This window comes from Merops nubicus, unplaced genomic scaffold (assembly GCF_000691845.1).
Source record: "Merops nubicus isolate BGI_N331 unplaced genomic scaffold, ASM69184v1 scaffold10150, whole genome shotgun sequence".
NCBI lineage: Eukaryota > Metazoa > Chordata > Aves > Coraciiformes > Meropidae > Merops > Merops nubicus.
In genome coordinates, this window is record NW_008580867.1 from 11,095 (window position 1) to 33,908 (window position 22,814).

Here is a 22,814-nt window from a genome sequence, read left to right on the forward strand (position 1 = left end):
TTGCCTGAGGAGTCTGTCAGGGCAGTATTATTTCTGGAGTCAGTCCTTCCCACCGTCTCAGCTATTTTTCTTTTGTTTGTTCCTTTTCCTTTTGACTCCTTTGTTTCTTTCTTGCAGAAATTGTGAAGTTCTGAATTCTTTAGCATTAAACCCACATTTACCTTTGTGGAACTTCTTGAGTTTCATGTTCCCCGTTATGGTAATGGCTTTTCTTGGTTTCTATTTCTCTGTCGACCCATGAAGTCTGTGGAATTTTATGCCTGTTATGCAGCAGTTGGACTTTGTCTTCTGAAGTTTATGCAGTAATAAGGTTTTGTTTCATGGAGTATATGTTGTGAGAGAGTCTAATGTACTGGGTGAGTCAAGTGCAAACCTAATTTAGGAGCAATACAATAGGTGTATATTTGATGTGTTTGGTATACCTTCATTTCTCCATCCCCTTGTTATCTTTTGGTTTTCTCTGTCACGGTCAAGGACTTTTTGCCAGCAGTTGGGTGTTGTCTGAATCCTCAGCTGCCCAGGAGCGAGAGCTGTCAGGGAGTGCAGCTTGTCAGAGCCCTTTTTTCAGGAATCAGTACTTTTTAAAGGCTTCACCATATGTGAAATGTGAATTGTAAAAGTAAAGGATCATGTAGCCCATTTTTTTTGCTAGACATTTTTTTTTGTTGGTGTCACAGAACCATGGTATATTAGAGGGTATTGCCATCTTTTTATAGATGGCTTAATAGAAATCAATTAACTAATTACTCTGTAGCCTTCTATGGGTTGTTTCTATAAGACCCAGCTGACTGCACTAGCATAACAATGCAAATACGTGCACTTGAGTTTTTCCCTGTGTTGAATAAACCTTCTAAATCATTAAATCCAATTATGTCTTATTTAACGTATTTAAGGCAGAGGTGAGGAGAGCAACATTTTTAGGGAAATTCGTACAAGATTTTTGATTTAAGTATTCAAAGTGGGGTGGTGAGAATGGAAAATACCACATTAGCTTGAAATTATAATCATATTCTTTCTTGTCTGGAAAGTCTAATGGTTTAAGAACTTGTGTTTTTATAACTTGGAGTAAAAACAGGATTCATAACTCCTTTTTAAACTTAAATGAAAACATATTTTGTTTCCTGAGTTATGCAGTACTGTTAAACTGCAATAAAACTTTCTGCTAGCTTTCTACAACCCCATTTTTGCAAACAATGAAAGTGATTTTAAAAGAGAAATCTCTTTCTTAGTATCTCCAGACTGTTGCTTCCCATTTTCAAGATCTTTCAAGTTAGCAAAATCCATCTTATTGTTATAAAACCATAATAAAATTGAGCCTCTGTCTTATGATGCTATATTTTAAGCAGCCTTTACTTTAAAAATATAAAATCTGAGTATGATTGTAGTTATCTGTAGTTTTGGTGGATCAGTCAAAAGTTTGGTGAGCTGAAGAATGTGAACTGATAAAAATACTATCTTTAGTCAGAATTGCTTAAATCTTGTATCTAGTAACTTTGACTTGTTCAGTGGAAACTGCAGAAGCGCCAAGATAGGCTTCTAATGCACGGCAAGGCCATTTCTAACAGAACAAAGCTGCCTTTGTTAAAAGCAGAACACAGACAGCAAAGTCCGTCTCTGCTTTTGGGAGCTCATTGGAACATCTCTAATAAAGAAGAGTTGATCTGAGTAATTTGTGCACTCTGCAGTGTGTTTGTGTATGACAACATCTGGTAAGGTGGCTTCAGAAAGCTCTTAAGTCTTTTATTGCCTGTTTGCTCGTATGTGTAATACGTGAGTTCAGAACTGATAGGACAGAACTGCAGCCTGAGCAGTGGGAGCTGTTGGGTGGGGAGGGGAGCTGGTGGGGGTGTTGCAGGCCTTCCTGTTCTGAGGGAGGAGCTTGTGTGGTCTGAGAACAGCCCAGTCAATCTCATCAGTCAGAACAACTGAACATCAGTATAGTCCCGCGCTGTGGTGCAGAGAGGTCAGGTTCCCAAGAGCCTGGCTTGGGAAAGAGGAGGGACAGGGAGATCAGTGAAATGTCTTCAAGAACAATTGGTCTGACAGGTCAAATCACCAAATTTATTGGAGAAGGGAAAGCTTTAACATTTTGCTTCTCTCTGCTGTTCAGACAGCAAAAGGTGAAAAGCTGATGGCGTGTCAGAATATCAGCATTAGCAGAAAAAGACATTAACAAAAAATATTTTGAAGGGTTCTGACTGTTTATAAACACTTGGGTTTGTGAGGTAGATTAACATCTTCTCTGAGTATCTTAATTTATTTTTGTTTCCGTGAATATATGTTAGGAACCAAGTAAGCTTACTTGGAGTACTTTTTTGTAAGTTAGGTTAATATTTCACTGCTTAACAACATACTTTAAATGATGCAGCTTCATCTTTTTCTGTAGAAAATTACAGTCCTTCTATTCATTTAAGAAGTGTGTGTATTGAATCAGTTAACTAGGCAATAAAAACATTACTTTTAGAGAATGCAGTATTCTGTTGCTCAGTTTTTGGAAGATCGGGGGGAACCACCAAAGCCCACAACCAAAACACAAAAGAGGAAAGTGTATTTTGTGTGTGTGCATATTCCTTCGGTAGTAAAGTGGGTGGGTGTTCAGCAGCTATTGAACTTGAGTCTGCTTTCCTCGCACAGACTGATAGGGAAGGAGGAAGCAGTGTTCTTGGTGAAGGCTTTCAGTGAGCAGTGAGCTTTCAGTCTGGTTTCAGAGAACTGAAATTGTTGCCCTTTGTGCATTAAAAAAGTATAGCCTTGAAAGGGCACCAAGTTCTTAGCAAGTCTAGAAATACCCATGTTTGGCGAGGCTGTCACAGTGGGAGGATGTATGTCTGTCCCTTGGCTCCTCTCCTGTACCGTGGGGTCAGCGTGCTTTGTTCCAGTGAGATTTTAAGCCTCAGATCCCCGGGCTGAAAGCTGGCACTGCACACAGATGAGCTGCGTTGTGTTGCTCCCCGTTCCTCTGGACAGCAGCGAGGTCGGTCTGTGCAGTGTTGGAACCCAGGAAATCCTGCCTGCCCCAGCGTGGTGTTTGCTGTCCTGCTCATCATCCTGTGGCTCCTGGGGCTGGGTCAGTATGGAGGGGGTGTGTGCAGACGTGATTTATGGAGAAGCAGTCCTGTGCAGTGTGGGAAGCTGGGCGCTAGCTAGCTTGGCATGGTTGCCCTGGCGAGGGCCTCACCTGGGCCTGCTGGCAGCTGGCTGCTGGTGTGGGGCTGCCAGGAGCCACCGGGGCAGGAGCCCAGTGGGGGCATTTGTCAGCTGAAAGGAATTGACAGATTCAAGACTCTCTCTGGAGAGTTTCCTTGGTGTACCCTAAATCAGAGTTACTTCTAGCCTGTGGTGGAGATTCCCTGGCTGATGCACTTCCCTCAGACTAAGCGATGATTGATTTATGTGTTTGTACCATTTGTATTTTTATATTAACAGAAATTTCTTCCCAGATACACAGAACGATTAATTCTCTTGCACGTGTTAACAACATTCAGGATTTGCCGGTGCTAACGGTGGGTTATTGAGAAGGTGGGGGTCGCAGGTGACAGCCTGGGTTTCTAGAGCGTGCGACAAGTTACGAGTCAGGTCCTTCTCCTCTGTCAGAGGAGACAGAAACACTGTCCTTGCTGGCTGTGTTTGCTCACGTGGCCATTCTAGGAAGTGTGTTACGTGGGAGTAGCCTCATCCCTGTTGCCAGAAAGCTTCACAGAATGGTTTATAAATTCATTGTTTGTGACACCAAGAGGTCACTTTGTTCTGTGATGAATGAATATGTAGGTGACTTTTCAGGCTTGAAACAACAGGCAGAAGCACCCCGCTTCTCAGCGGTGTTAAAAGCATGACTTCGTTCAGCTTGGGAAGGGTTTTTAACATGGAGACTCCTGTTGTGATGTCTTCATAATTCATCAAAAAGATTGACGTTTCAAGTGCCACTGAGTGTTCTTTGTGGTTTCATTTGTCGGTGGGTATTAATTGGGTGAATCAATATGTGTGTTCCTGAAATGCATACCATTGAGCTGGATGCTATGAGCACTTACCCACTGGCTCAGGAATCTCGCTGTAACAGAATATATTGGCAGGGTTGCCATGGCCTTTGTATTGTCTGGATTTCTGCCAGAAAGCTCTAAGTAGTTGAAAAGGCAACTGGCTTATCATTCAGCCAGTTACTTGTGAGTAGGCTTGCTGAGAGTTGTTCCAGTTTGCATTCTATGACTGCGTAACCCGTGTACGAAATGTGATGTCTTAACCGTCTGCTCCTCTCCCCAGCCCTGTAATGATGTTGAGTGTGGTCTGTTGTGTTTGCAAACAGAATAAAATGATCTTCTAGTGACTATCAGAATTTCTTTTCCACTTTTAGCTCTCTTGGGTCCTGATCAATTGGTTCTGGTGACTTCTGGTGTTTCACGTTTACTTCTGTTTCAGACATATCTTCCACAGACCCTTTCCCAGTCTTGCTCGCCAGAGTAACCTATCGCTTGTCTCCTGTAGCAACCCTTCATGTAAATAATCTATTCAGATTTTTTGGGGTACCTCCAGCCTTTCTGCATATTCCTTTTCTGCACTGTTGTTGGATCCTGTATGGGTTTTTCTCCTGGATAATAACTGATTCCGTAATCAGTTTTTTATCCCTAAGAGAAGTGTTTTTCTAACTCAGATTTGACCTAGATAAGATCTCTTTTAACTGCCTGTGGAAACTTTTTTGATCCAGTGCAATCTAATTTTGTAAAATCCATATAGCAGCGTAGAGTATTAGTATGAATGTAAGTCCTGCTTAGTATCTTTATCTAGGGGTGAAGTGAGAGTAAATGTTGAGAAGTGTTGACCACGCTGATTCATGGCATCCGTTGAAGCAGCACTCTGCTGATGGCAGTTCTGCAGTTCTAGCTGAGTCATGGTTCAGGCCTTGTCAAGCTGAATTGTAGAAAACACTTGGTAACGTGTGTGTACCACTGGGTTTGTGTTTGTACAGCTGAATTAACTAGAGCTTTTTGAGAAAGTTGTGGATGTTAGTCATTGAGTAAAGAAGTGCCAATGAGTAGGAAAAAATAGCTTAAGAAAATTGCCTGAGCAAGTATTGGGATGTTGTTGCTGATGGTGATAACCAGCTTGTTAATGAGCTGCCTGAAGACAGGGGAAGACCCTTAACCACAGCCACCAGAACTTTGAAGGAGGAAACTCTTGTCATGAAGACAGGGCAGGCTGCATTCTCTCCTGTTTCCAGGTTTTGTGCTATCAAAAGTAGCAAACGGGAAATGAATGAAAGCTGCATGTCTCCATTTGGCACAAAGCCTGTAGGGGAGGGGGAGTTTGAGACTGTGACAAACCGGACGTTTCTTTTAAGGAACATAAGGGCAAGATGAGGGAAATCAGATGCTGTCTTATGGTGCTGTTTAGTTTTCTCTTAATCAGAGCTAACTTTAATCAGAAGAATTCCAGGTTTAGCAGAAACAAATGCATTAAATCCTTCTGGTGTTAAGCAAAAAAAGCCAGTCACACTGTACACTTCATTCAGGGTTGGTTACATTGAATAGGGTCACTCAATCATTCAGTGCTGATCTTTATGACAGAGTCTGTCTAAAGATTTTAAGTAAAACGTTTTTATGATGTGTCTGCTATATAGTAATTAGCAGATTGGATGCAAAAAAGACACCTTTGATTCAAACTCCTATGTGTGATTTCCAGAGGTACTATTTCTTATAGTACATGTTGTGGGGAATGGGACCTGAATGTGCTGCTGCTCTTGGCCCTTCTCTTTATTCTTCTTTTTCTTTTGTTTAAATCTTCTTCTATCCAAGATTTGTGCTGTTCCTTAACAGTGGCTGTGACTGATGTCATTGATGAAGCACCAGATAAATCCTAAAAGTGGAAATTCCAGTCCACTGGGCAGGCCCCAACACCTTGTCAATGTGCCATAACATACAGCAGGAAGAAGTGTTGTTATTTCCTTGTTTCCTGAGGAAAGTAAATTGGCAGCGTGCTGAGAAGTTCTCCCAACTATAAACATGTCTAAGTAGAGTAGAAATGAGTTCCAGTTGTCTGCAGTTCATGGTGGTCAGCAGTTCAAATTTGGCTGTTGTGGTACATGGGAAACTGTAGCTGTGTGACTTGGAGAGTTTCCACCTCCACCTTCTGGGACCCCAGTGACATTTCATGAACATGAACAACCATGAACTACAGTAGTTGTCCTTGTATTGTGTGAGATCTCTCAGAAGCTTTGTGTGTTGTGGTCTTGATACTAAAAACCCAAATACGCAGCATAGTTCAAGTCAGTGACAACTTGAAACATTTTGTGCTGTGAAATAAGATGGGTGGATGGAGGATGCTGGAGGCCACTGCCTTGCAAAATGGCAATGCTATTAAACAATCCTGCTGCACCCCTGAAAGGGGAAGAGTGAGGAGGAACCCGGGCGCTGAAGGAGACAGCGTCAGATGGATCTGCAGGCAGCGGCCTGTTTTCACTAAATGGTAACACTGATATATGTCAGTCTGTTCAATCTGCAGGTAATGTGTCAGAACTCTGAAATAAACAACCAACCAAAAATGCAAAAGCACAACAACAAAACCGCAAACCCTTGATCCTTCTGTGTGAGTGACAGGGTGAGAATCTGTGAACCTCTCAATTCAGGCAGATTCTTATAGCACACCTGAAAAAATGTCTTAATGTTAGTTAATGTGTGTTGTTAAACACTTGCAGGATAAATCTCTGTTCATCCTGTTCTTCTCTTACGTGATTGAGGTTTGTTTCTAAAACAGACTATGGAGAACATTGGTGGTGCACTTAAGAAAATGAAATGCTGCAAGGTGGCTGATTTTGAAGAGCCAGTGTTAGTAATGAGAAAATATTTCTTTCAGCCATTTATTAAGTTTCAAAATATTGTAACTTGATGTGAGTTCATATGTTGCAAGTATTTCCTTTGAAATTTTTCCTTTCTTAGCTGAGAAATCTTTTATTAGCTGGTTTACTCCAAAGAGTTCAGGATTCTAGTTTATCATCTTCTATAAAGTCTGCAGGCAAGACTAGTACACGAGAGGTTTTCAGCAACTTCTAGATTTTTAAGGATTCTCCTGATGTCAGTGTGTCAGTGCAGATAATTCTGATGAGCTGCAATAGCTGATGTGTGTGAGTTCCTGCACACCAATCAGTAAGATACTGCTAACAAGCATCATGGGAATAATGGCTTTTGTTTTCTGGAAAAATCAGAAATGTGAGGAGGAGTGGAAAGCTTTCAGAGGCCAGAGGGGACCTACATCGGGAACAGAGGATGAAAAACAGGCATGTTCTCAGAACAAGTATTTTTTAGGGGAAAAAGTCAGATCAAGATTTTGGTTTCTGTTCCCATTTTAATCGTTTCCAACATGTTTGGTTTCGGTGGTGCACTGAGAAGTATATGGTGCATGAGCACCTCATCCAGCTCAGCCTGTAAGGTACGTTTTTGTTCTTAGTTTAGCAGTTCACACACAACTCCATTTCACTGAGCGTTTCTGCTATAGTACTTGCTTCATTACAAGAGGAAATGTTTTAATGTGTGCTTGAAATTGTTTCATTTCTTTTCCCACCCCGTTTCTGGAAATTCCAGTCTAACCAGATCGGTGATGGTGTTTCAGTTCTGGCAGCCAGAGGATGGGAAGTACCTTTGCCAGTGCTGCTTTTGCGGAGCTCTGCCAGGTGACAGCAGCAGCCTTTGACTTGTGTCGCGTGAAGATTTACCTGGCTGCTTTGCCAAAGGAGAGATGAGCTCACCCTGCTGCAGGCTGTTCCAGTTGTCCTTAGCTTATGAAAGTCATGGGTGTGTCAGGTGAACATAGTCAGAGAAAATCTGCACGTTTTTGTAAAACTGAGTAATTTATTTTCTTTTGTCACAGGTTCTTCAAAGAGCTTGAAGCGAGACATCAGAACAACATCTTTATTGATGATATTAGTGATATAGTTGAGAAGCATTCTTCTTCAACATTTGATCCGTATGTAAAATACTGCACCAACGAGGTCTACCAGCAGCGGACACTGCAGAAGTTACTGTAAGGACTGATTTTAAAATAGGATTGTAAAATCACCCCCTTTGTAGTAGGAGCGCGTGGCAGGCTGCAGTACATGGTGCTAAAGCTCTAGCTTCCAGCTGCAGCAGTTTCCTTGTGCGCTCTGCCTGAGCCTGTCTGCACCCACATCCTCAGGGGGCACAACTTGAGCTTTCTGCATGTCAACACTGGACTTGCACATCTAAGTAGTAAAGCTGAAGGCTTCATTGATGTGACTCCCTCAAATCATACTTTTTTTGCTGAGAAAGGTTGGGCCAAATGATCCTTGATATCCATTCCAACCTAGGATTCTGTGATTCACTGTTAAAATAATAATTTATTTAAAATCTAGCAACTTCCACAAGTCTTCAGTGAAACCGCTTCATTCTCTCCTCTTCTTCCCTCAGAGCCACCAATCCAGCATTTAAAGAGGTGTTGTCACGGATCGAGTCCCATGAAGATTGCCGGAATTTACCAATGATCTCGTTCCTCATTCTTCCCATGCAGAGAGTTACTCGTCTGCCCTTACTGATGGATGTGAGAACAGAGTTATTTTTCTGTTTTTCCTCGATGCTGTTCTTTTGACGTTTACATTCTTCCATATTCAATTCCTCGTTCATTCCAGTCTCTTTGTATCTTCTTAGCTCTACAGGTACTGGGCTGTAGATGCTGCTCTGTTATAAGGAACTGGAGCATTTGTTTGTTTACTGTGACTGGTACCTCTGCTCCTGATCCTCCATTCAAAAGTTACATAGTGAGACATTCTAATAGAGAAATTGTGCTATAAAGAGTCAAAATGGTTCTGAGAGCAGAGGGGCGCTCCTTGGTGTGACAGAGCACTCTGGAGAAGGGAGCTCGCGTTCCCTCATTTACCCCAGCCCACAGCTGGGGCTTCAGCCCTTTGGTTTCAGTTATTGTATATATCCAATTCTGTATTTGTTACAGTCTGTGTTGCTTAGTCTCCTGAAGTAACTGATGTTTTATTTCAGACTATTTGTCAGAAAACTCCAAAGGATTCATCAAAATATGAGAACTGCAAGCAAGCTCTGAAAGAAGTGAGCAAGGTGTGTTCTTTAAAATGTAATCTGGATGCAGAATTTTTTTTTTCTGCTTTGTTTGACTATTTTCCTTCTTGAATTGCATGTGTTTGTCATTCAAAAAGCCACCATGAGAAATGGCTGCTTTTGGGATTTGTTAGTTGCTTGAGAATTAATTTTCATGTTTATTAGTCATTTTGTTCACTGTGTAGCTGGACACATTCATTCTGTGTGCAGAAAGCTGCATGAGTGGTGGGTGTAGTGCCAGGGACGGCGCTGCCTGATGAAGGGAAAACTGGAATCTTCTAAGCAAACGTGTGTTCCATGTGCTCTTAGTGAACCAGGTCACCCTCTGTCAATTGTCAGTTGTTCTCTTCTCCTGTAGTTGTAGTTTTTTTTTTCCAGGAGTCAGTGGTGGAAGAAGAGTGCAGCACAAGTCAGTCCATTTTCTGTATGCTGTTTGTACGTATCAACAGCACTGACTTGTATGATAAATTCTGGTTCCTTCCATTTGGTGGGAAATTCCAGTCTATCTGTTTAATATAAACAACTCTCTAAAACAGGACATTGTGGTGTGAAAAGAAAACCTGGGGGTCTAAGGACTGGATATTCTTTGCCTCCAGGATCTCAGAAATTCAGAAACTGTAGTGTCTCATAGATTGTGGTGGAATATGAAGTGCTGGGCATTCCCTATTAAAATAAGACCTTCCTCTGCACGCTGGGGCTAGATATCACCTTGGGTCTTGAACCTTCTCTGCTTTAAGGGAAAAATAGTCGTTTTCCATGCATAAATAATGCAAAGAAGAAGAACACTGAAGCATAAACACTCTACATTGTTTTATTTAAGAAAGACCACCAGGGATTTGTTTTATGCCTAAATTACTGTCACTTTGAAAGATACTCTAACTCGGCAGCACTGCTGCTGCCAGGACGGCTGGGTTTCCCGCAGGAGCTGGGTGGTGTGTGAGGGGCTCAGCTGTGCTCGGAGCGAGCCCCACTGGTGGCTGGGAGCCCCGGGGCCGTGTCTTCCCAGCTGCCGGGTGTCTTGCTCTCCCCGCTCCGTGCTCAGGCGTCCCCGGCACCGCAGCACAGCTCCTGTGACACGCGGAGCATCGGCTGCAGCAGAGCCTTCCCTGGGACACGGCGGAGCTGCTGCGGCTGGGCGGGAGCGCCTCGCAGTCACCTGTTGGTCTGGAAGGTGCTTGGCTGGGGAGCGCGTTTTGTGCGGGAGCAGAAGTTTGTACCGTGAGGCCTGAGTGCAGGGTTATTTTAATAATGCATTGTTACATAAATGTCCTGTTTCTAGCTAGTGCGTTTGTGCAATGAAGGCGCTCGGAAAATGGAGAGGACAGAAATGATGTACACCATTAACTCCCAACTGGAATTTAAAATCAAGGTATGAGGATGCTGTTACATAATGACTATGCTTTTGTGATAATGATATATTTTCTTTATTAGCATACCGTGTAGCAAGTAGAAGCTCATGTTTTTAAAAACACAGTTCTTTAAAGGACCTTGATCAGCCTTTGAGGAAATGTTGTCTTTTAAAAGATGTTTCTCAATTTATCTAAGGTTTTTTTTTTTTTTCCAGATTTTTGCTAAAGACTGAAAACAATCATAATATCTAATTAGAACAATAATAATAAAGAAATAAAACACTTTTGAACAAGTGACATCACTACATTTGCTAACAATGGTGATAAGTCTCACGTCTTTGGTTAGTATGAAGTAGAGTTTTGGACAGCCTGAAGTCCTTGGGCTTTATGGTTCCATCCCGAGCTTCAGCAGCTACAGGACTGGCCAGTGGCATGCAGGTGCTCCCGTGGCGTGTGTGCTCTCCCTGCCCAGCGAGGCCCTGTGCAGTCCTTCTCCTGCACACTGTAGCTTGCTGCTCTCCAGGTTCCATGGCAGTCACAGCAACTTCAGGGATTTTTTTTTTTCTGCAGTTCTTTTAATGCGAGTCTTTTTTCCTTTGTGCATCTTAAATATAACCATTTAGTGGTTTAGAGCGTCTCTGTGGTTTGAGAGCAGGCCAGCTGGCCTGTGAAGGACAGCGCTGGCCCCGTTTCAGTGCGTTTTTGAGTCCTGACAGCCTGTTTTGTGCAGAGTGGAGATGGTGCATACGATGTACTCTTTTGACAACTACAGAAAAATTAACACTGCACTAAAAACAAGCTGCCTCTGGAGTACAGTCCGTCAGGGAAACATGATGAACTGACTTGGAGTACAGATTAATTTTTAGTTCATCCTTAAATAGAAGTTTTTAAAGTACTTTTTGTCTGTAAAACGGTTACCGTGGTGCCGTAATTCTGTTTCATAGCCAGTATAAATTGGGGAAACTATTTCTGTTCTGGATCAGTCTCAGGGATTTGAGATTTTTGCATGTTATTTTGTTAGATACGGCTGTAGAATATTTCCTGGAGTACAAGAGAAGCTACTCAAATGCTCTTATCACTTTTGTACATAGCTAAATGTCAAAATTAATTTTTAATTAAGGTTCAGAAGTTCTTATTCTTAAACTTATCTTTTGGATTTTTAAATTGTGTTTTTCTGCAAAAGTCCTTTTGTCTTCATGAACAAACATGTTTGTGACTTCTGTGTTCAAGGAGCATCTAAAGTCTTTCTGTTTTGCGAAGTCACCAAAAGTATGGTGGTGTAACTGAGGGCGTGGCCGATGGTTCATGTTCCCCAGCTGTCACATGGGCTGTTACTGCATTTCAGGAAATGGAAAAGCCCTTTTTTTTGTTTGTTTTTTTTTTTTAAATTATCATGGTACTCGATGGTACTGAACCAGCAGAGCTTTGACTGAAAGTGTGGCAAATGTTTCCAAGCCAAGTGTTGATAGAGAACTTGGTTTGATGTCAGTGATGCAGCTCAGGAGTTCCTCTGGGAGTGTTGCCTCTGAGCCCTGAGCTGAGGGGCCTGTCACAGCCTGGGGGGTTTAATGAAGTGTCTTTAAGGAAAGGACCATCCATAAGAAAAATCACAGGATACAGTCCTAGGAGAAAGCAACAGAGTTGGACTGACAGAAGTCTGTTAGCTGCTGACCTGACCTGAGTGCCAAATATCAGTTAATGACCTGAAGCTACAGTGATTTATAATAAGATTGATTTACTCTGGTTCACTAACAGACCAGGATTAAATTCTACTTACAAAATATATATTTGAAACAAAATTCTTCATGTCCAGATTGGAGAATATGGTAGAAAATGCATTTAATAAACTAAGGTATTTGTGTAGTGAAGGCTCTGTGCTGATGGGTGTCTGTGCTCCAGTCCGGGCAGGGTGGACAGTCATCACTGCCTGTTCTGGTTCTGCTGGGACCTGCGTCAGTCCAGGGAAAGTGAAAAGTTTCAGGTCTCTCTAATTATTAATAACTTGATGTAGTTCAGAGTGCTGCTGCATTTGATGATTTTTGAGCAGCTTCATCTGCTCCAAGCAGGAGGAGGAGAGGTCTGTGCTGCTGTGTGCTGGCAGAAAAAGCACCTTTGGAAAAATATTGTCATGTGCTATGTTGGAATTGCTGTAAAATCATACCTCAAAACCGAAGGGGTGGCCATGCATAAAATTGCAGAGTTAATTTTTTATGCTGTATTTTGGTTTTGCCATAAATGGGGCAAGTATTGGCACGCTCAAGTTAGCTCAGCAGAGGGCAGCTGGACAGATTAAAAGATCTAAAAATGCAGCCCATGTAGGGTGAAGGTGGCAGCTGACAAACTCAATGAAGAAATATATTTTTACAAGCATGTGAAAGGTGCTTTAAATGAGGGGGGAGGTAAAATAAAGAGCATGTCTTTGTTAGCCTAATAAGCAAGACTGATAATGAATTTGAACAGCAGCGAAGGAAGTTGGGAGTATTGATAAGCAGAAAGCGAGTTCCAGTGGAAGCAGAAGCACAAATCTGACTATTTAGCACAAATCTGACTATTTCACCTGGGGCCCTTCATCCTTCTGGCACCCGATGTCATGGGACAGCTTCAGAGAGGATCTGTTCTTTGTAAGACAGGATGTGCAGTCTCGAGTCTCCCTTCATGTTCATGGCGCAGAGAAACAAAAAGGTGTCTTCCTTCTATGGTGTCTGTTTCTCCCACTGTTGGGAATAATTTAGATTAATAAGCATGGTCCTCTATGGCTTGCTGCAGTGGTTGCAGGTTTTAGTTCTCACCTTAGAGAGAAGTGGAGATCCTGCCCTGCCCAACATAGAGTTCAACTACATCATCTGGGTGAAGAGTAGGAGGAGCTGTGGCATCCTTAATTATCCACCTTAAATAAAGCTGTGACAGCAGACAGGTAACTGGGCGATATTTTAAGAGCTTGTAATGAGAACAGCAGGTATGTGGGAAACTTCCCTTCCTGCTGTCCCGGGACAAAAATGTGTTTGGAACAGTGATTTCCTTTGGAAGGATGGTTCTGCCAACCCCTCGTAGGCTGGGGGATGAAGGTTTACCCAAACCGGACTGACTTTCCAAGGAAGCAGTGACACGTGCACACACCATGAGCCTCTGGTCTAGAGGAGCTCATACACCCCGTTAAAGGTGTTCACAAGTGTTCTAGTCTGTGTGCTACAGAATGCACTATCAGACAAGCAGACCGTCGCTTTAGCTGGCCTCCGGGAGGTGAGACAAAGTGAGCAGCAGCCCTGGGGCTTGAGATGAGCGGGTGAAGCTCTTCTCCCACCTAAACAGGTGAAGGTAGAAGAGCTGTGAGGTACTTAGAGGAAAATCCCATGTTCATACTTGCTTAAAGAATGTTTGCTCACTCTACAGCAACTCAGTGTTTCTAGAAAAGGGTCCTTTTATCTTTCATTTCCTTAGGCGATCTCTCCCAGGCTGTTACATCCCAAGAGTGACCAGGCAGGGCTGGTTAGCGTAGGTGAGCAGCTACATCACATGTGAGTGAGTCTCAAGGACTTGCAGGTTCTTACTTGTGTGTTACATGAATGGTGACAATACCATAAACCTTGGTAGCCTGTTTTGTGCTTATCTTCGTTATCCCTGAGCCTTGAGTTTATTCAAGCATTTTTTTCCCAAATATATAGCACTCCATTACCTGATTTTTAAAAATCTCTACTTTTGAAGGCTTAAAATGTTATTTTTTTTGCTTTTTAGCCATTTCCATTGGTTTCCTCTTCACGATGGTTAGTGAAAAGGGGTGAACTAACAGCATACGTAGAAGACACCGGGCTCTTTTCTAAAAGAACTTCTAAACAGCAGGTCTACTTCTTCCTCTTCAATGATGTCCTCATTATCACCAAAAAGAAGAGGTAAGAGCTTCACCAATATGAAATTTCTTTGAGTTGCAGAGAGAACAGCTGAGTTACCATTGTCTCTTAAAATTCTGGTGACTGCTGTATGCCTCACCTGAGGGGAAGCGGAAGCCAAAACTCTCGGGCTTTGGAATGCAAACTTGGTCGTGCCCATGGCATTGTCACATGTTTTCTAGCCACTGGCTTGTTTGAAAGAGAGAAGTAAGTGGGCCTTGTACCTCTGCAGCATAAATTGGGGGAAATGGGGACTAAACATGTTTTAAGTCCAGTAAACCTTTGTAAAGCCATTGATAGGTTTTAATGAGCCGTGTGAGAAAGAATGTGAATGAGTTAATTTGAGTTTCTAATATTGTTCTATTGGGCTGCATTCAGGAATGAGAAGAAACCACTTGTTAAACAGGATTTACTTTTGGTAAATGCAATTGAAATTCAAATTGTCAAACAAATGAAAAAGTTCATCCTTGATGCCTTAGCAAAGGGAGAAGTTTTTGGAGGATAAAGAAGGAGTAATTGCCATTCCCTACCGCACTTCCCCTCCACAGATGGGTGGGTTTGGGGAGTGACATGTGGGATACAACTTCTGCTAGTCTGTTTGAATTTCTCTCACTAGATCTGAGGGGAAGTATAGGTTGATATTGAGCTGACTAGAATTTACATCCTTTGCTGTTAGATAATACTTGATAGATAAACCTTATTCCTGAGGCTAAGCTCCTTTTAGAATAACAATTATTTTGTGTCTGGGTTGGCCAGTTAAGCCAAGTACCAGCTTTTTTTAAAGAATGCTGTTCTGTGAAACTTCAAATCCATAATTTAAATGTATTTAGAAGAATGAGGTGTGATATAAAATCTGGGAAGTACATGCCAATATTTAAGCAAAGAATAAGCAAACTTAAAATGGAGGGGGGGGCAATTCTGAAGTGTTTTTTGTTTTAATAAAGATGGGATGAAGAGCACCTAGATTTCTCCTCAGCCATCGCTGATGTGAACATGTTTCTGAGATTCGGTGTTTAGCAAACATAGGCTGCTGAGTTTCTGTGACAGTCCCTCATTAAATCACTCGCAGCACATCACAGAGCTGTGCTGCACTCTTTCAGCAGCTCATTTCTTTGCTCCTGGGACCACTGCTGACACATCATTGTGTTGGTAGCTATGTAAGTGGTTGAGTTGGGAAAACAGTGACCAGTCTATTATCTGTGCTGTTACACTGTTTATTGGTTTCCTTTGTGGTGGCTTGGTATCCAGATTATGAACCAGATCTTTATAACAACTGATCTTATCTAAACGTCGAGGCTTTTGATTTATAACACCTTCCAAGCTGTCGGAATGGGAATGTCCTAAATGGGCCCAGAAGCGAAAATGAAAGAAGACTTGATGTTAAGGATTAGATTGATGTAACCAGGCTCCTGAGGCGCCCTGCACAACCAGCTGTAATGGCAAAGGACCGACTGCTGCGAGCCTCCCAGGCCCGCTGAGCGTGAAGTGTGAAGCGTGTGCTCTGCCCAAGTGAAGAAGGTTCTTGGTGATAGTGGAGCTTGCAGCGGTCTGTCCTGCCACCCACAGTGTCACTGCAGCCGCCGCAGCAGCGCACAGACGTGTTTGTGGCTGCCTGAGTTGAAACGTATTTTCCCTTGAGCAGTTGCATTTCAGAAGATTGCTCATGTTGCACAAGAAGAGTTGTGTTGGTGACTTTGGGTAACTCCAGCCCAGCCAGGCATGGTGTGTCACCACTCCCACCCCATCTCAGGACACTGTCAGAGAATCACAGAATCATTAAAGTTGCAAAAGATCTTTAGGATCATCAAGTCCAGTCACCAACCCAACACTACCATGACCACTAAACCATGTCCTGAAGTGCCACAGCTATGGATTTTTTTAAACTCCTTTAGGGATGGTGACTCCACCACCTCCCTGAGCAGCCTCGTCCACTGCCTCACCACTCTTGCAGGAAATAAATTCTTCCTAAGATCCAGTCAAAACCTCCTCAGGTGCAACTTAAGCCTGTTTCCTCTCATCCTGTTGCCAGTTACTTGGAAGAAGAGACCAACCCACACCTCACTCCAGCCTCCTTTCAGGGAGTTGTAGGGAGCAATAAGGTTTCCTCTCAGTCTCTTCCAGGCTAAACAAGGTTCTGTCCAAAGGTCAGAACTGCATTTGAACTACTGAGTGAGCAAGTGTTCCAGAAAACTTTCCTCAATGAGAATATTTTAGCTATAAAACAGGTAAAGGGAGGTCCTGTGTTGGTGAGTACTTGGGCATGCTTCAGAGTTCTTAGTTTCAATTTCAGTGATATTTTATTCATCATAATCTTCCTCAGCCGCAGTTTCACCTCCTGACAGGAAATGGCAGGTACAGAGGAGGCAGTTCCTCCAGGACCTCTTGCAGGCTTGGATGCGTGCACTATAACTCCATCCCACTAACAACAGGATACAGCTGACTTCATCTCCACCAGAAGTCCAGTGCCCCCTCCTATCCTACATGCCCTCCCGGGTCCGTAGGGATGTGGTTACATATTTCAGTTATTAATGCTCAAAGCTGCCTGTGAGCTAGTTCTGTGTTCTGCAGAGCCCAGAAGAACTCCAGAGTTCATGAAGCTTTGTTAAGTACAACTAAGTAGCTGCCCAGAAAACCCACCTGTTAACACCCCTGAGTGCTTTTAGAAGATTCCAGGTGAACTCCAGAGAGGTCGATGTCTCTGTGCGACTCAAATACTCTGTTTTCCACAGTCCCCTGAGACTGCCTCCAGCCTCCCATCTGTCTTTGTGTTCCATGGCTGGCCAGCCCCTGCAGTGCCTTGGCAGGGGAGCACGGCTGGGCTCCACACACTGAAGTAGCCAGAGGTTCACTGCTGCTGGGAACACTCCCTGGCCACGGCTTCTCGCAGAGCTGCAGCTTCTCCCAAGGTACGGGGTCATTTTGCAGCTGAAAGCAAGCACAAGTGCAAAAGAACTTCTGTGGAGCCCTGGGGGTTTCAGAGTGGTGCAGCTGTAAAGAGTGAAGGGAATAGACAGTGTGTGTTCTTTTTGTTGGGGAGCAGGTGGCCTAGAACAGCCAAATTATAGCAACAGGTGTTTGGTCTTCATAGAAGTGCCTCTAAAATATGCAGGTGTTCCCTGCGAGGGATATAAAATAGCCCTGTTGAGAATCTAAATCAAAATTTAGCACAAAACTTCAGTCTTAAACTGAAAATGACTGTTGTCAGGGTTGCATTCCCTGGTTACAGTGACATTAAGGAATGTGTTCAGTGTCCTGTTCCCATGGCTGTACATCTGCTGTCTTACAGTCCCTTTGGATGGGGCAGAGTTTGTGAGGCCGCACAGGGTGAAGAGCTGGGGGCTGCCTGGCACTTCCAAACCAGGCTGGTTTGTCAGCAGAGGTGAGAAGTGGGAAGGATTTGTAGACGTTTCTTCTACTGCTTGGTTAGCGGGAGTGCACTGATGATTCATTACAAAAACGTACAGGGTACGTTTATTTGCCAGATGCAAGATCTCAAATAGCTCCAGCAGCATCCCTGGCTAGTCTGTCTAGCCCTGCCCTTGGTTAAGCAGGGATTGTGCAGGCTAAAATATGGAACTGACTTTCTTAAAGAAAAGGAGGGGAAGAAAAAAACCACCAAGCTCCACACCAACCAACCAACCAGACCTTTCACTGGTTTGGAGTCTGCAGTTTAGGAAAATGAGAGAGCGAGAGAGAGTGATAAATATTAAATACAAAACGTTTTTTCCTTCTGTAGGAACTTTCAGCTGCTCTGGATGGCACTTGAAACAACCATCCTCCAATGATAAATAGCATTGTTTTGTAGAGAAATGAATGAATTTGAAACTAAAGGTAGATTTTGGGGACTGTGAAACCTAAACTTGCAGTCTCTGTTCCCTCCCTTCTCACAGCCTCTCTTTAAACACTGACACTTCACACAGCCAAGGGCAGTTCACCTGTTGTTTGGTGGGGGATCCCATGCACACCTACTCAAACGAGAAGGACATGCAGAACTGAGTTGAATTAAGACAAGACTCCTTTTAGTGTCCTTGGGTTACGTGTGCAGAAATTAAAACTTAGCTCTCCATGTGCTGAAACACTGAAGATTCTGCAGCTTCTCAGTGTGCTCTTGTTAAATTATTGTAATTGGACCAAAAGCCATTTGTAATAGGGTTTTTTTTCCCTACTTTGGGACCCAAGAAGTCATGTGTAATAGTATTGTTAACCTGGCTTCATTTGTACAGAGCTCTAGAAGAGTTTGCTGCTTCCATCTCCTTTCCTATGTGATTTATTTTTTAATTGTTTTACTGTGAGGACACAACAGCCTGATCCAGAGCTGGGCTAAGAGAACTGCACAGAGGTTTGAAAGCTGTTTTAAGTTCCTGGGAAAGTGCTCTTGGCAGTTCTGGTACGTTTGTGCCTTTGTCAGTGGTACCTGAGCTGGGAGTCGTGATTCCAGCCTTTGGAGTGGAGAACACCAGCAGATGGTGAGGAGCTGTTGGTACTGTTTTGAGGCCTGGAGAAAAGTATCTATCTTTTTATGAGCTGCAGCGATTTCAGTCCTCCTATGTCATAAATCTTACTAAGCTTGTCTGTTGTTGCTTTTGCTGCCTTTGTAAAGCCCCCATATTCCTCAAAAAAAGATGAGAAGAAGAAAATACTTGAAGGTTAGTTCTGTTAGTGTCATGTTGTTTGTTGATCATTTTGAGAATTCACAAAGCTGTAGTGCAAAAACCCATTTCAAGTATTTAATTCACAGAAAAAAAATTAAAAACATACCCTATGCAGCTGAAACAAGAGCTTAGTTTTTACATTAAAGACCCTCGCAGAAATTTACTCCACAAAAATCCACAAATGCAACATATAATCTGTAAACCCCTTGTCGCTTGGAGAATAAAGAGATTCTTCTAATGCTTCTAATCACAGAAATCAGGGATAATTTATGTTCTGAGTCATAATATTGCTCAGTTGTTTTTTAGCAAATCTTTATCTGAAGGACTACAAAAAAGAATTATAAAGACCATTATATTAACTACTGAGGTGTGTTCACAGGTGTTTTTCTGACAGTTCACTAAATGCGTAGACCATATCCAGGCAGACATGAAGTCATCAGCTCTCATTTTGTTACCCTGTTTAAGCACCCGTGAAGGAGGAATCCGCATCCCCTGGCCGTGCCGGCGTGGGGACTGCAGCACCAGGGGCTGCTGGGATCCCATTTGTCCACTTCACTGCTCAGGCTGCTCTTTGTCTCTGGCAGCAAAATTAATCTTCTCAAGTATTTTTTCAAGTTATTTTAATGAACCATAGTCATCTGAGACTCTAGCACAACTTCCTAGTGCCTGAGACTGGGGTCTGCATAGCTGTTACTTGGGGACGGGGTACCTGTGGTTGCACCCTAAGGTGTGGTGTGTCTGATTTCCTGCAGGGTCGGACAGAGCACCGCGTGCTCTTGGAGGCTCAGCTGCCTTCATGTTGAGCTAAACGGGGCTTCTCTGTCTCCTCTTGCTGCACCGGTGTAGATCAATAAATCTGAAGAGTTTACAAGCTTGCATGGAATGAGGTCATCAATTGATCGGTGTTGTGGGTTCAGAGACATCCTGGTAAACTTGCAAATGCACGTAAGACAATTCTGGGAAACGCGCTCACAAGCTGCGGTGGGAACAACAGCTTTAGAGCTGCTTCTCCAGTGATCTGTTGCTAGCTCTTGAGGAGGAGGTGGAGATTCTTTTAACTGTTTCTTTAACTAGGTTTCGCAACTTTAAAAATTTGCAAGTGCAGTTTTTTTCCACTGGAAAAAAATGTTTCCAGTATTGCCTTGGTCTGAGTAAGTAACAAAACTGATAGAGAGGGTGGCTGGCTGAGCTCGCATTGGAGTGCTGAAGGACACTGCCCAGGATGCCTGGGAGCCGAGTAGGTGAAGCACGTGCTGTAAATACTCGGGAATGGATTGAAGGAGGGGGTGTTCCCTGCCTCTGCCATGTGATCACCTCTTGGGAAGGTCTAGGTGACTGAAGTGATGCTCATGTTTAGAAATAGAAGGCTGCTGTGGAGGGCAGAGTGTTTTATTCAGTAATGCTTTTATGTCCCAACTTGCGATGTCCAATGCTTTGTCCACCTCACACCAAAATTTCAACCATAAGGAAAGTAAAGCTGCTGACTTGCAGCATTTCTTAGAATTCTGTCTATTCATTCTTGGGAAGTTACTAAGCACATGTAGCAACCTTTGCTCTGTGACTGGGAGTTGGTGTATTTACAGAGCACTTTCCAAGTTGCCCAGTGCGTTCTGCAAGGCCAGCGGTGTGTGACAACCCTTTGCCTGTTTTTAAAATTCACAATTAACTAAGGTTACATTTCAGAATGTTTTAAGATAGTTTTTGGACTAAAAAACTTTTTCTTGGACCGCTGCATCTGGAATGATGAGGAGTAGAGGTGAGGATCCTGTATTTAAACTGCAGGCAGTAGTGTTTGTCTGGAAGCAGTTACATACCCACAGTTCTACAGGCACAGAAAAAGGGAATTTTTTTTTTTTTTTTTTTCTGTAACAGTCTAAGATCTGTTCATCTGAAGCTACAGAAGAACAAAATGCAGTTCTGCACAACTACTGGACCTGTTCTTAAAGTTAATGGAGTTCTGTTGAGCTTACACCATCTCAAGAACTCCACAGTCATTTAACTGTGCAACTAAATGAAATTTCACAGGGTTTAAAAGCCGATCTACATTATATCTTGGAAAACTGGTGGTTTCAAACCCAAATAAAGAGAAAAGATTAGGCTCTGAGGTGTCAGAAGAATTGTGCCATACCACATACTTAAAGGTGGGTTCTCTGAGTTTGCTTCCAGACATAGTTAATGGAAAACTCAACTTGTGGTTATTTTCTTCCAATCTTTGCTCTGCAGTGAAGAGAGTTATAATGTCACAGACTATTCTTTGAGGGACCAGCTGGTGGTACAACAGTGCGACAGCGAAGACCTGACTTCTTCTCCGGTGAAGAATGCTTCGACGATGCTGTCCTCGCGGCAGAGCTCTGCCGCTCACATCTTCCGGCTGGAGGTCCTCAGCAACCACGCGGGGGAGAGGGTGGAGATGCTCCTGGGATCAGAGACGCTGTAAGTAGTCACCAGTTGTGTCGTTTCTCTGCTCCCCGCCCCCGTCAGGCTAGTGCCAAGTGCCCGGCTTCAATCTGGGAAGCCCAGCTCAAAATGGAACCCTACTCTGTGGGTGGTGGACGGTGCTGGTGCCCCGCTCAGGACACTGCCGCGCTCCCAGTGCCACCTGCCAGCTGCTGGGGTGAGTGCCACTTGTGTTGTCAGTGGAGACGCCCGAAGCAGGGCAAGGTGACCCAACCAAGCTTCTCTGCTTTTTTAACAAGTGGCAGAGCAGGAGGATATGCAGCTCATGCGATATGTCCCTAGATACTGGAGTACATGGTGAGTTATCTCTGCCTCTGCCTTGGAGATGGCCAGCTCCCTAGCCAGGGACTACCGAGTCCCTTGGAAGTGTTACTGGTCAGGTAAACGAGAAAGGGCTGCGGGACAGAGAGCTCAGCAGTTTGGATTTCTTGGGCAATTGTGGAGGGGATTTCCATTTAATTTATTTTCAACAGAAGTGACATCAGAGTAAATAGAAGAAATCAAAGTTATGCCACATAATCCAGCTGTTCAGTAAACTACCCAATCTAAAGGCTGCTTGTTGCTATATGGATATTTCTTACTGTTTAGTTTGAACTACACGAGACACTTCAGGCCCTGAGTCATCACTGATTTTTGTTGTGGTGTGAGGACTGTGCGTTATTTGTCCTAAATACCTCCTGAGAACTGGAGCTCCAGAGCAGGTCATGCACCCAGCTCACCTGCTAACATGGCGCTTTTGGCCAAGAGTCCTCACGTCCAGAGGGCGAGTGCCAAACTCGACCGCAGCAATTACTTTAAGCTTGCTCTGTTTGTGATGCTTTCCTTGCTGGCTTGTTGCTCGTTGTTTTAAAGTATCTCGCCCTTGTTGTCAGCTTTTTGAGCAGCGTGGTACTTAGACCTTGCTGTGTGCCTGCGTCGCGTGATCTGAGCTGGAGGAAGGCCGAGGCCTGGCGGCAGTGGGATTGTCACGAGGGGCGGTGCAGGAGGGAAGGCTCTGGGCTCGTTGGGATGAGGAGCTGGGCGCTGCCAGGGAGGCTGTGGAGCTGTGCTGCAGAGAGCTGGCCCTTGTTCTCCTGGCACAGTTTGAAGAGCGTTCTGCTTTAGAAACCAGCAACAAGAAGTGTCTTGTTCTTTGGGGTGCAGATATCCGAGGGGCCGTCACTCCTCTGTGGTGCCAGGAACTTCCACACAGCCCCTCACAGAAGTGAAAGATTTTATCTGTTTCAGTGGGAGCTGGAGGCGGGACAGGAGACAGGAACAGAGTGCTCCAGACGCTCCCCAGCCTGGAAGAATTTACAGTTTTAGGTTGCTTTCAAAGTTTAGAATAACCCTGAAAGAAACTATAGATCACTAATAATTTCTATTAAAGATCTCATTATAAAGCAAGCAGATGATTCAAACTTG

The 22,814-nt window shown here is 43.6% G+C and overlaps 1 protein-coding gene across 1 annotated transcript in view; it reads left to right on the forward strand.

Moving 5' to 3' along the window:
- Nucleotides 1-22,814, forward strand: part of ARHGEF26 (Rho guanine nucleotide exchange factor (GEF) 26) — a 36,907-nt gene that overhangs the window by 10,891 nt on the left and 3,202 nt on the right. The window contains exons 6-11 of the mRNA XM_008943751.1: nucleotides 7,855-8,007; nucleotides 8,412-8,541; nucleotides 8,994-9,068; nucleotides 10,348-10,437; nucleotides 14,150-14,304; nucleotides 21,177-21,386. Coding sequence (XP_008941999.1) covers nucleotides 7,855-8,007; nucleotides 8,412-8,541; nucleotides 8,994-9,068; nucleotides 10,348-10,437; nucleotides 14,150-14,304; nucleotides 21,177-21,386 — 813 coding nt within the window. The remainder of the gene's footprint in view (nucleotides 1-7,854; nucleotides 8,008-8,411; nucleotides 8,542-8,993; nucleotides 9,069-10,347; nucleotides 10,438-14,149; nucleotides 14,305-21,176; nucleotides 21,387-22,814) is intronic.